Genomic DNA, 12,476 nt, shown 5'->3' on the forward strand with positions numbered 1-12,476 from the left:
TAATTAAATAAATCGCATTCGAATTAACCATTTTTACGTACACATCTCGAAGCAGCAATATGATTAGGCATTCGGATTAACCATTTTTACAAACATATCTGGAATCAACAATACGATTTACACGATATAGTTGCCAAAAACTCAAACCTGCTTACAAGATAAAATCAACCTGTTGTATTACACCTCTACTTGAAAATAAAAACTTGAATATGAATTTGCCTTCGAATCCATTTAGACAAGAAGGTAGAACACGGAGGTGATCAAGCGGAAATAACTGTTAAAATATTATGTACTAATTTGTTCAACAGTCTAATTTCCAAGTTTGTTGTGAAGCTTCCAGGACAGATCATTTAACGGTCCCACCACTATTAAGTAAAGATTTATATACTGAAGTTGCACTTTCAGTTAAGTATGAGTAACAGTATCTCAAGGAGAAAAATAAAGCAGAGCATGCAAAACTAGAGTCGTGAAATGCTCATCAGTGGTGCCTGATATTAGACAATTGCTACAAGCAAGTGCTTGCAGAATTCGTAGATAATTTCAAAGAACATGCTTGTGAATAGGCGTTTATTGTTGTGTCACCTTCAATGTTGCATAGGATGAATTCTCGTATTTGCCACCCCACCTGTAATTTTAGCTAATTTTAAGTAAGAAAAAATATTGAATTTCCCTGATACATTGGTCAGGGATAATAAAAGAGTTGCATAGGGAACTGTGAACTAAAAACTCTTAAAAGAAATGTATGACCTGCAGGCTTCTATTTCTGGAGTCTGAAGCTCCAAATCCTCTTTAAATGGCTGAAATACCAAATCCACTTTTGCATCATCCACTTTATCGCATGTTGGTGGATCCCACTGTACATTATTAGGTACTTTAGAAGGCAAAAATACACAGATGAACTGAGAATCAACTTAATACCAGGTGGAGGGATAAGAGGAGGGATGAAGGGGCAGGATTAAAAGAATCGAATACATTCAAACATAATATATTGTCAAAACAGTGCCATCCATGTTAAGTTGATTTCAGCCTCTCTAATGAATCTAACAACAAACGCACAGAGAGAGAGAGAGAAAAAACCTTAGGAGCATTATCCTTGTCAATGGTGAGAGCCCTGATACCCTTTATTACAGAATAAGGTCAGTTAATTTTCAGATTCAACGAAGCAACTTTTGGTTTATTAAGCAATAAATTTTCATGACATTTCTTTTTTGGTGACCAGACATCTAGTTGTTACCTCATAAACATCTGCAGATATTGTGGTCCGGAGTATGTTCATTGTTAGTCTGAATTCTTTCTTAAGACATTCAGCCAATCCCTGCTTCCTTCCTTCACGGATCTGCAGTATAGATGAATTAGAGCTAACTCATGCATGAAATCCAAGAACTAGCAAAAGGAGGGAAGAAAAGAAAAACCAAAACTATTAGCAATTCTAATTCTCATTAAATATTTCATTTCCTCACTTTGAAGAGGAACGCCATGTCCAGTCAAAGGTTCCAATGACAATTTAGGCACTTCTGAAGTAAATTAGGCTTAACATGAAAAAAGTAAGGGAATTCCAGCATCACGGCATAAACATGGTAACGGAAATTATCAGCATTCAGCATATAAAATCTCCCCATGTTTAATGGAAAAATGCAATGTAGAAAAACTAGTGCACAAAGTTTCAGAGCCACAGAAACAAAAGAAATACAAAAATCAGTTGAGACTTTTTTCACTAGTTCAACCCAAACAGGAACTTTTGGAGAGTTACAACACAGACAAAGGAATATGCACCAATCTAGACATTTGAGAAATACTCAGCTATTGAAGGAAACAAAAAAAAGCATCTGCTCTCACTTGTCCTGGCCAAATTAAACTATAACATATTATCTATCAACCTAAACTCAAATCATCAAAAACCATGTCCCAAAATTTTGCTGTAACATATAATATCAGAGGCATATGCCATTTACTAACTTGAAGTAAGAGCAGAAGTCAAAACCTTGTATGCCTTTTATGAACTATGAAACACAGGTTTGGCAAATATAACTAGATAAGTAGCACTGTTGTTCCTAATAAAGGCATCTCATAGGCCAGCTATCAAGCTAAATCTGCCATCAATCATATATAGAGCCATTACCGATCTAAGTGTGATTTTCAATCCTGTAGGGGATGATCTTTTCAACCCTTTCAGTACCGATCCTATCCATTCATTGCCCTCGTTACCTGCCTCAGCTTCCTGCATAGCACAATTCACATTCAATTGCATCAGCTAGAATTAAAAGGTTATTGGGGCATGCTGTAAGTATCTTTCTTCAAAAGAAAGAAAAATGAAACTTACAAATGTTTTGATGATGTCCCCCACAGAATGCTTAGAAAAGCACTTTTCAATTATTGATAGCCTAAAAAGCAACCAACACTATCAGGTCCCATAATATGGGAAGTACTTGAATTACAGTTAAGAATCAGCACCATATGATTTACTAGTTCATAATAATTACTTGTTCAAAATACTTTCTTTCTCGAGCTGAACATCGATGGAGAATTCTTCTAAAACAGATTTGACTGCCTTTTCATCACCAGAGTTCAAGCTGATCAGATGTTTCTCTAGCTCAGGCATTTTCTGATATATATACAAACAACAAGACTCAAATCTCAGTCAAAAAATTTTATTGGAAAATCTTAGAATATTATCATTCTCACACTATAGGTACCAATTATCTGGAGGAGAAGGGAAAAAAGAAACGGCATGACAATTGTTTCCTCAGAGTTCAGTCTCAATTTATTTAGAGTCAGGACAATCTAATAAAATGTAGAGGCTGACTCTTGAATCATTAACAGATGCCATTTCATAGTAATGAATTAAATTTTAACTTTAGGCAAACTAAGGTCATAGTCACCTATTACTAGGGCTATAATTTTCACAAATTAAGACCATTATATTGGGGGAAAACGATCAATTTGATCAGAGAGAGAATTCTTTTGTATATGGTGAAAAATTGGAGATTATTGGACTGATGCCCTTCTTTCTGTGCATCATATCCTGTTTGCAAATAACAAACAGTACATGAGAAGGTGAAGAAGAAGTTTATACACGACGGCTGCTGAGAACAGTGTACCAAGACCCAATTCATTGGTAATAATGCCTCCATTTATGCAAAATGTCAATATGAGTGTCAAGACTTATTGGATTGAAACATAGCATACATTTTATATTCTCTTGGTACATCAAAAGATTCATTGAGGCTTAGGCTACAGAATGAAAGGTACTTTTCCCCATCTGGCATTTTGAACTTGAGATCTCCAAGTTAGCACTTTGACTTTTAATCATTGGGCTATTCTCTCAAAATCAAACTAATCTATAAAATCATCCAATTGAAGTTTACACACTCTTAGCTTTCCTTTTACATTAGCATTAAGAAAAGGCCTAATGGTCTGATAAATATTGGAATTTGACCTTTTCCAATTCTATCCTATTCTTTCAATTTAGGTCCTAACGTAATTGTTGGGTAACAATTGTGTTCAAAGGAGGAGAGCCATGTGTCTATGCTAGCAGCAACTTGCTGGAGATATATGACATAGATGAAAAGACCCTATTGGGTTGTTTATTTTAGAGAAATAAACTCCAGGAACTGCAACTGGTATCTCTATTCCTATTCCTACTCCCAATATTTGGTAGGACAAAGCAAAACTAGACTCTATCAATGGAATCTCATCATCCATATATAACGAATTGGTGCAATATATTCACATCATGACATGTGAACATTAAGAACTAGCATTCTAATTGAGACTAGAACTCAGAGGGAAGTATATTTTTAATGTCTAATTGGGATAAACTGGACAATAAAGCATTGGGTCGAACTCTTATTTTGTGTCAAGGCAATAACTATAAATAGCCATCAACTCCGGAAAGTGTAGAAGAATGAGAGACCTACTGTGGAACGCACAATGCAAAATGGAATCCCCAGCTTAAGGAAAAGCCTTCACGTTTTTTATTACATACAGTTGCTCTTTTAATATTCTTTGCATCCAACACCAAAAGTATTAATGTGCAGTTTTGCAAGTAACCATGCTGGACAACCAGTGCATGCTTGGGAAGTGCAGAACTTGAACCTAAATCCCAATGCAGGATCATTAAAGGACAAAACCATCAAATAAAACTTAAACTTACCTCAGAAGGAACAAAGTGGGTTGCCAGTCCAGCAGCAACCAATTCCTTACCATTCAGCCTTGCTCCAGTTAAAGCTAAGAATTCTCCTGCATAATGTCACATTAAATCATTTCAGATTTTATACATTTCTCATTCATTTCCTCTTTGTTATTATATTCATGTAGCACGTCTAAATAATGTCCTTGTTTCACTGATTCCACACTTACCCAAATTTCCAGGGAGATGGGAAAGCATGTATGAGAAACCACAGTCAGTATGAAATCCAATGCTTGCTTCCGGAGTTGCAAAAACCTATAATAGACACAAGGAAGATTGATACACCAATTCAGAATGGATTTCGAAACCTTTTAAGACTAGAAAGATCACATCGACATCATGATTATAAGTAGAAGTGCCAAAAACAAGAACCCAACGCTCACTGTTTTTTCAGTGACAACTGAAAACTTCATTGGAACCATCAAAGATGCACCGCCTCCCATTGAGATTCCATTAACAAGAGCAACCTGTTAAACATATTGAAAGTCATAAAAAGTGTCTTCAACGATGAATTGGAAAAATTATAATTTTCCATTTTAAAGGTATAGGAGTCGCAGTATGAGAATACATTTAGAAAATAGTACCTGGGTTTTCTTATATGTATGGATGTGATAACAAAGCCAATACATTCTATAAACCACATCAAGGCAAGAATCCTCTGCCAACAGCAATCAATTAAACAGATTAACTCATACATATAAGAAAGCAAATAATTTGCTCTAGTACATATCCAATGTGCAGAAGGAAATGCAAAGAGTTTCTTCCAGGATAGTGACATACTTGATGTCCGGCCATCATAAAACATTTTTAGATCTCCGCCAGCAGAAAATGCTCGACCAGCACCCTGAACAAAACATAAGATTATCATAAACTTTTGACCACTGTAACAATCCACAATATCAGAGAAACGAGTCCAGGAGGCATTTCAGTAGGCACTTTGGCGGTAATCATATTGTGTTAGTGTGAAAATGCACGAGTTAAAAATTTTGTTAGCCTACTCAAATTAGAAAATTTATGAATGGCATTTCAGTTTTTCATATCATAAGCTCATAAGCACATAACAATTATAAGAAGTTTAGGACTTCAGAAATAATTATCCCATCACATATATGTATCTTAATTTCAATTTAAGATTTCAAGAAGCAGAACTAGCCTTGATTAATATAAGCTCCGCATTGTCATCTTTCTCCCATTTCTCGAAAAAATCTGCCAGCAGAGAAACCTACTTTCAAATTGAAAAAGAAAAAAACACTCAGCCACACAATCTTGGGAATTGAGCAACACTAAGATGTATAGAGTTTATCAGCAATACCACTTTGGATGAAATAACATTCAGTTGACGGGGCCGGTTCAAAGTGATCAGCCTCACATGGCTTATTTCTTCTCCAAGAACAACCTAAAGTACCCTTATGTTTTATTAAGAATATTTCAATGTTTCTACCACACCAGTGGACCGAGTCGGTACCATATTGAGTAATTAAATATCAGAAATTTACATACCTGCTCTTCTGGGTTCACTACTTCTTGAGCCATTTAAAATGATTCGGTGATTTAGTGATTTCAGCGAAAGAAACTGCAGAATAAGTAAAAATAATTCTTTAGTAATGAAACAGAAGGAGAAAAAAGTAGGCAATTGACACCATCAATCATAATTATAATAAATATGATGAATCTGATCACATAACTGAGCAGAGAAAGGAACAAATAAGAAAAGAAATCTTTAGTTAAAGAATTAACCAGGCTGTGAACAAGTAGAATGAAATTATAAATAAAGAAATGTAGTAGAATGAAGTAGCAGGGTAGTAGGTTGTTGCTACTTGCTAGTGGTTTGGTAGCTCTCAATAAAAAGAGAGAAAGAGAGGGTAGACATGTCTATCTAGTGATTGAGCTTCTTTCCTCTGTTTTACCTACCGCCGTCTCTTACACTTGTTTCTTCATTATCACCACTCATCTCTCCTCCAACTACCCAACCAACTCTCCCACTTCCCAAATTTTTTGGGGTAACAACTGGCTAATGTTTTCTTTTTTTTTTTCTTCCTTACATATGATTAGTAGGTTAACGTATGATAGTTGTTAGTAGGAGTGGGGGATTTGTTTTAGGTGGACTATTATCTTTCCACATAAAGTGCTTAGTTTTACGCTATACGGAATTACCTCTGACAGAGGCGAGTAAACTCTCGAACTAATTTCAAAGGCAAAATCCTTATCAATTCGGATCGGCTAATGTTGGTCTATACATAAATTAAATAATAGATATAATTTAATTAATTATTTAATATTTAATATTAATTTATACTAATCATAAAAATATTATTGAATTAACCAATTTTAAATCTTTTTAATTTTTTTAAATTTTTTTTATATTATTGTATTAATAAAATATTTATTTATTAATATTATTTTTAAATTGATACTATCAATAAATTATTTTTAAAATATTTATTTATTAATTCTAATATTATATTAAATTAATACCATCAATAAAAAAATTTAAAATTTAAAATTAATTTATTAGTGAATATAACATTTAAAAATATTATTTTTTATAATTAAAAAACTAATTTGTTAGTTAATATAATATTAAAATATAATTAATATGCTATCTTTTAAAATAATCATTATCTAATTTAAAAACTAATCATTGTCTAATTAGAAAACTAATTTATTAATAATATGTTATTTTTTAGGATTAGAACGAGTGTTTAATTAGGAATGTAACTTATTAATCAATAAATTAATAGAAAAATTCACAAAATTACACATAAACTTAAATCTTATGTGTTAAAAATAATACATATGTCAAAATGAAATTCTACGTATTAAAAATTAAGTACATGTGTCAAAATTTTAAATCTTAGAAATTAATATATATATATATATATTAATTATCCATAGATATTTAAAAATAATATTTTCTTATTTTTTATTTTATAATCTTATTAGAATTTTTATTAAATAAAATTTAACTAAATCTTATTCTATACTATTTGCCTTCTAATTTTTATATCATACACAAATTCTCACTTGTAATTTGTTTATCACACTACTACCATCTTGTATTTTTAATAAAACTATTACCTCTTTCATCTAAAGTTAGAGCATTCTTAATTGTGCTTTTTAGTTTAAAAAGCAGAATTTTTAAAATAAAAAACATCTTAAAAAATATTTAAATATAAGAAATAAAATATTTTATTTAAGTCTAATGCATTCTTTTTATTGTATTCATTATTTTACTTTTGTTTTAATTAGTATTAATAGTTTTGATTTCTTTGTTAATTTTTGTCAATAAAAACATATTAATTATTCAAGTGGATAGAAACTTATAGTGGCTTTATTAAATATAAAATATAAAATAAAATTTGACTTTCCATATGTAAATAATCAAATCAACTCTCTACTTTATATTTAAAGAAATTTTGAGTATTTTTTTATTATATAACTTTGTAAAATAAATAGTTTGACATATATCAAGAGTGTATTAGTGACGGTCTCAAAACATTTAAATAGACTAAATTTGTCACGACCCCACCCGTGGGCCCGTGACCGGCACTAGAGAATGGGTAGGCGTAAGGCCACCGAAACCCGTAGTAAGCTTGACACTCACTGACTTAAACAAATCTCATCTCAAATTAATATTAATAAAGCCACAAATTATCTTAAATGCTACATTTTACATAATTTAATCGGTCTGCCAGAAGAACTAGGCGAGACCTGAAACTCAAAAAATTTACAACTGATACATCTACTATTACTACTGCGGAGAATCTAAGATTTACCAATTTACATACCAAATCAAATACATCACCCGATGATGAAGGTGGTTGAATAAGAGTCGCGAGAGTGAGTTAAAATCATATATCTATAACAGTTTCAAATATCTCAATGTCACCTTATTAAATTTTAAAATAATTAATGAATCACGCGAACCATACGTGTCATGTTAAAACATATGTGTCATGCCATGCTTAAACAAAATTTATTCCACATGCGACGGGAGTACTTCAGTAGAACTCTAATCCCAACTCTAAAATCTCGATTATTTCCAACACTTATGTCTCAACTAACCTCAACTCTATCATCTCAAACCTCTCATTCCAACAGATCACAGAGAGCAAAGCTGACCTTACCTCTAGTCCACTTAACTCTCGGCCTTAGCCTTTCGGCTCTCTTATCCAATAAGATCGGCCAGAGAGCATAGCTCGACCAGGGACCTTACCTACCCCGGTCACTTAAATTTCCAAATAAGCCGGCCAGAGAGCAATGCTCGACCAGGGACCTTACTCCCAAGCAACCACACTCTACTAAGCCCAGAGAGCGATGCTCGACTGCAGTCCTAATCTTTCTTTCTTAAAATTTTTACCTCTTTAGCCTTTCCCTATCTCTCTCAGATTATATTGGGACACTCATCCAACTCCTATGTTCTACTGCCGTCCCATCCTGAGTCATCATGCAATATTAAAATTGGTAATAAAGGAAAAATATATTTAAATAGTAATTAAAAGCATCATGCAAATGATAATAATAATAATTAAATGAAAAATTGAAATTGCAAATAAATATTCACAGTAGCAAATCAAATTTTATGCATGACACGTGTGTAAGCGATATGATGTGTGCTACTCGTGTTAGCTACAATCTAAGGCAGTGTACCTATCGATGCAGTCTAGCATTAATGGCGAGTATCAAGGTCGTATTCCTCGGGAAAGTGAAAGCCCAGAGTTACTCCTTTGTTCTTTGTTATATTAACCTAAAATGGATGATGAATAAATTCTAAACTAACTATTAACTACGAGCTAAGCCCTAAGGGAGATGCAGGAGTAATTGATAAGTGAAATAATCAAGACAAGAAAACAAACCCAAAGGGAATCTAAACTAGTTGGCAATCAAACAAAAGATAAAGGATCGGTGAGTCTAATTATGCTACCCGTGCACGAATTCCTAAACCTAATAACCTAAAGTTGGAATCTCTTCCTAACGATTGATTCTTAAATTAGCATTAAGCTTTAATCCGCCTCTATTAAGTTTTGTTAATTCTTAATCCGGCTAGTTAATTATCCTTATCTCTAAGCGATTATTAACCAGTTCTTGTTATTCAAAGTTCCAATTGCCAAACGGATTTCTCAATCTCATAAAGCAATCTAAACATCACAATTCACAACGTCTCATGAATAATGCATAATCTTATTAACACTGAAAATAAGAAGAATACAAAACCAACTCAAACAATCCAACAATATAATATCAAACCAACATAGCAAAGAAATCCCAATGGATTTAATCAATTTAGCTAAACATATTCATGTTTAAAACAACCTAGGAAATCAATTACAATGAAAGAATAATAAAAATAAAACATGTACACCCTTTTCTCTCGAATTGGATGAACAGCTCCAAATCTAGATCTACACTTTGATTAATCTCCCAAATCGCCTCTTGAATTGCTCCACTACTGTTTTGAATCTTACGATTCCGGATTCTTACTCACCGCAGCCTCTCTCTCTCGGACTCGGTGATTGTGCGGAACCGAACCACCAGGGCTCAATGTCACTCTTTTTCCCCCTTCTTTTCTTAAGAAAAACTCATTTTTCTTATATATTTAACTCAAAGACGACCGTATCTCACTAAGTAGGGTTTCACCACAGTACGTGTTCCTCCTCATGTTGGCCACCACGGCCGTGTTTCTCCCCGTGTTGGCCACCACGTGTCAAGACCGTGGTGGCTACGGAAACCGTGCCCAAAGTGCCAATTTCAAGAATCAAGCCAATGGTTGAGCACGGCCGAGTCCAGCCGTGCTCTAAGGGCTCTTGTCCGATCTTGATGAATTCTCGTCCGTTTCCTCACGTATTGATCTATAATTGCTTAAACAACGATGATGGTCCTATAAATGTTCCTGAAATGCAAAAGAACATAAAACACGGGTGATCTGGGAATAAAAGCACAATAATTGCTAAGAACATACGCAATAATATGCAAGCAAATATGTGTAAAACTATGCTTATCACGATATATGACTTTAACTCACAGGTTTGGCGACCTCCTAGCTCTGCTCCGGTGCCTCGGTAGGAGTGAGCCGAACGAATTGACAATCTAGTCACGGAAAACAATTTATCAAAACGATGAAACAATTACAATAGATCCTAGGTCTAGATTCCTAGTACTGACTGTCTAAGAATCTCGACTCGGAGAATTCTACCGAAATCCTAACCTCCCCTACAACACGAACATTACCCCGTAAAACGGGTCCAGGCCGCCGGAAAAACACTCCAAATATCCAACAATTAAAACAACGGGAGTCGGGTCCCCAAACTTCACTATTTCCCGACTCCGCCATACAGCACAAAATACGAGGCAGGCAAACTGACAGACAATTATTTTTGACTCACAAAAATCATCAAAAACACAATATAATCCAATAGACACAATTAAACCAAGAATTCCAAAATTAACGGGCCAAAGAAAATTAAAAACGCTTTACGACTCCAAATGGCCGGAGTCCGATCGACGATCCGAACACACCATCGGACTCACAATGACGCTACCGATGACGATTCCCGCCCGATTTTTCGATCCGACACCCGATCATCCGGAGAGATTTGTGGACGATCTCGACCGTCGATTCAGAACGAAGCCCGATCGCCACCAAACCGGGTGCCAATGCAAAGCTTGGTGAGGAGAGTCGGGATACGTCCTCCGATCGTCCATCCTCCACGGAGCTCAGCCGGGAAAAGCTGAAAACGCTGGCTGCCCCTACTTCTCTCTCCACCGGATCTTCCGCCCGGCCACCACAGCGCCACGCTAAAAGAGAGCCCTTGCCGAGAGGAGCCGATCGCCACTGACTCGAAACGGCCTTCAAAGCCGCCACACGTCAGCGATTCCACCGCCTCGCCACCATCGTGCTCGCTGCTGACGTGCGCTCCTTCCGACGTCAACGCCGCTTCGGCCTGGCCTCATTCACCATGGACGCCGACGCCCCTCTCTCTCCTCCCTTTCTTCCTCTTCCTCTTCCTCTTCCCCGATTTTCTTTCCTTTCAATATCGACATTAGGCCCCCGAACTTTTCCTTATTGCAATTTGGTCCCTCAACTTTCTTAATTACTTACAATTTCATCCCGTAATTCCAATTTGACCCCCAAACTTCTTTTTAGCCTTTCAATTAAGCCCCTAACTATTTAATTTGGGCCAAATCCGAATTATTGAAAATACACAATTACAAAATACCCCCGACCGACATATTTATTTACGAAAATACCAAACTCACAAATTTCCATTAAACCCTCACAAAAATAAAATTATACTTTTAATCCTTATTCCAAAATAATCCTCCAATTAAATCCTACACACAATTAAATTAAATAATCAATTTCCAACTTAAAATTTAATACTACTAATCAATTATAATACCAATTTTCCCAAAATTCTTTTATAAAAACATCCTTTATAATTTCTTCCAAAATTTTCCAATATATAATTTTACTTATATAAATATGCATTTGGAAAAAAATTTGAATAACCAAAATATAATCATTTCTCAAATAGTTTACTTAATTACTCCTTAAAAATCAAACTAATTGGATATGGAAAATAACTCATTTATTTATCTAACATGAACATTCAAAATTTGTATTTAAATCATTCCAATTAAACCGAATAAAAATAAAGCTAAAATTAACTTAAATAAAAACTCATTGTTAAATATATAAAAAAATTCCGGGTGTTACAAAATTGATAAAAGGAATAAAGTTCAATTTGCCCCTGCAACTTATTAAAAGGGATTAAATTAACCCTTTTTGACATTTTGAGACAATTCAACCTAAAATTTTATTTTTTTGGCTCAATTTAATCTATGTTTGGGAGAGTAAATTTCACTCTCTCTAATAAAAGAGTGATATAATAGAGAAATAATAAATTTTAATCTGAAACTAAATTAAAATCTTTAATTTAAACCACGACATAATGAAATATAATTAAATATTTAAGTTGTTTTTAGATTATAAAATAGGTTTTTAAGAATTATTAGATTATTCTTTATTTATTAAGACAGAGTGACTAAAGGAGAAATTGAGCTAAAAAAAAGTCTTGGACTAATTGAATAAAAAAGGTCAAATGAGGTGTATTGATATTATTCGAAAAGTTTGAGGGGCAAATTGGACCTTATTCCTTTGTAAAATAATTTCAACTTAAGCATTATTATGGGCAGTGGTTTTGGGCGTGCACTCGTGTCTCTAGCGACTACGGTATTGTAAAGTTTTTTAACCTAACTAGGAGTATGCTAACTAATAATAAAGATA

General features: G+C 34.1%; 1 protein-coding gene across 9 annotated transcripts; it reads right to left on the bottom strand.

The window, feature by feature from the left end:
- Positions 1-257: 257 nt before the first annotated feature.
- LOC8263093 (3-hydroxyisobutyryl-CoA hydrolase-like protein 5) lies at positions 258-6,299 on the bottom strand. Of its 9 annotated transcripts, none has more exons than XM_015723855.3 (16): positions 6,101-6,299; positions 5,690-5,762; positions 5,502-5,585; positions 5,343-5,411; positions 4,970-5,033; positions 4,774-4,847; positions 4,567-4,656; positions 4,360-4,444; positions 4,154-4,239; positions 2,481-2,602; positions 2,321-2,381; positions 2,120-2,218; positions 1,235-1,336; positions 1,078-1,119; positions 748-854; positions 258-625 (listed from the first exon to the last, which is right to left on the bottom strand). In XM_015723855.3, exons 2-16 carry the CDS (start codon positions 5,720-5,722, stop codon positions 568-570), a joined length of 1,176 nt encoding a protein of 391 aa, XP_015579341.1. In that variant the 5' UTR covers positions 5,723-5,762; positions 6,101-6,299; the 3' UTR covers positions 258-567. The 9 variants fall into 9 exon arrangements, with proteins under 9 accessions (XP_015579341.1, XP_015579340.1, XP_025014453.1 ...); XM_015723854.3 differs by having other exon boundaries at positions 6,097-6,299; XM_025158685.2 differs by having other exon boundaries at positions 6,086-6,299.
- Between the last annotated feature and the right edge of the window lie 6,177 nt (positions 6,300-12,476).

Source organism: Ricinus communis, chromosome 5 (genome assembly GCF_019578655.1).
Source record: "Ricinus communis isolate WT05 ecotype wild-type chromosome 5, ASM1957865v1, whole genome shotgun sequence".
Lineage (NCBI taxonomy): Eukaryota > Viridiplantae > Streptophyta > Magnoliopsida > Malpighiales > Euphorbiaceae > Ricinus > Ricinus communis.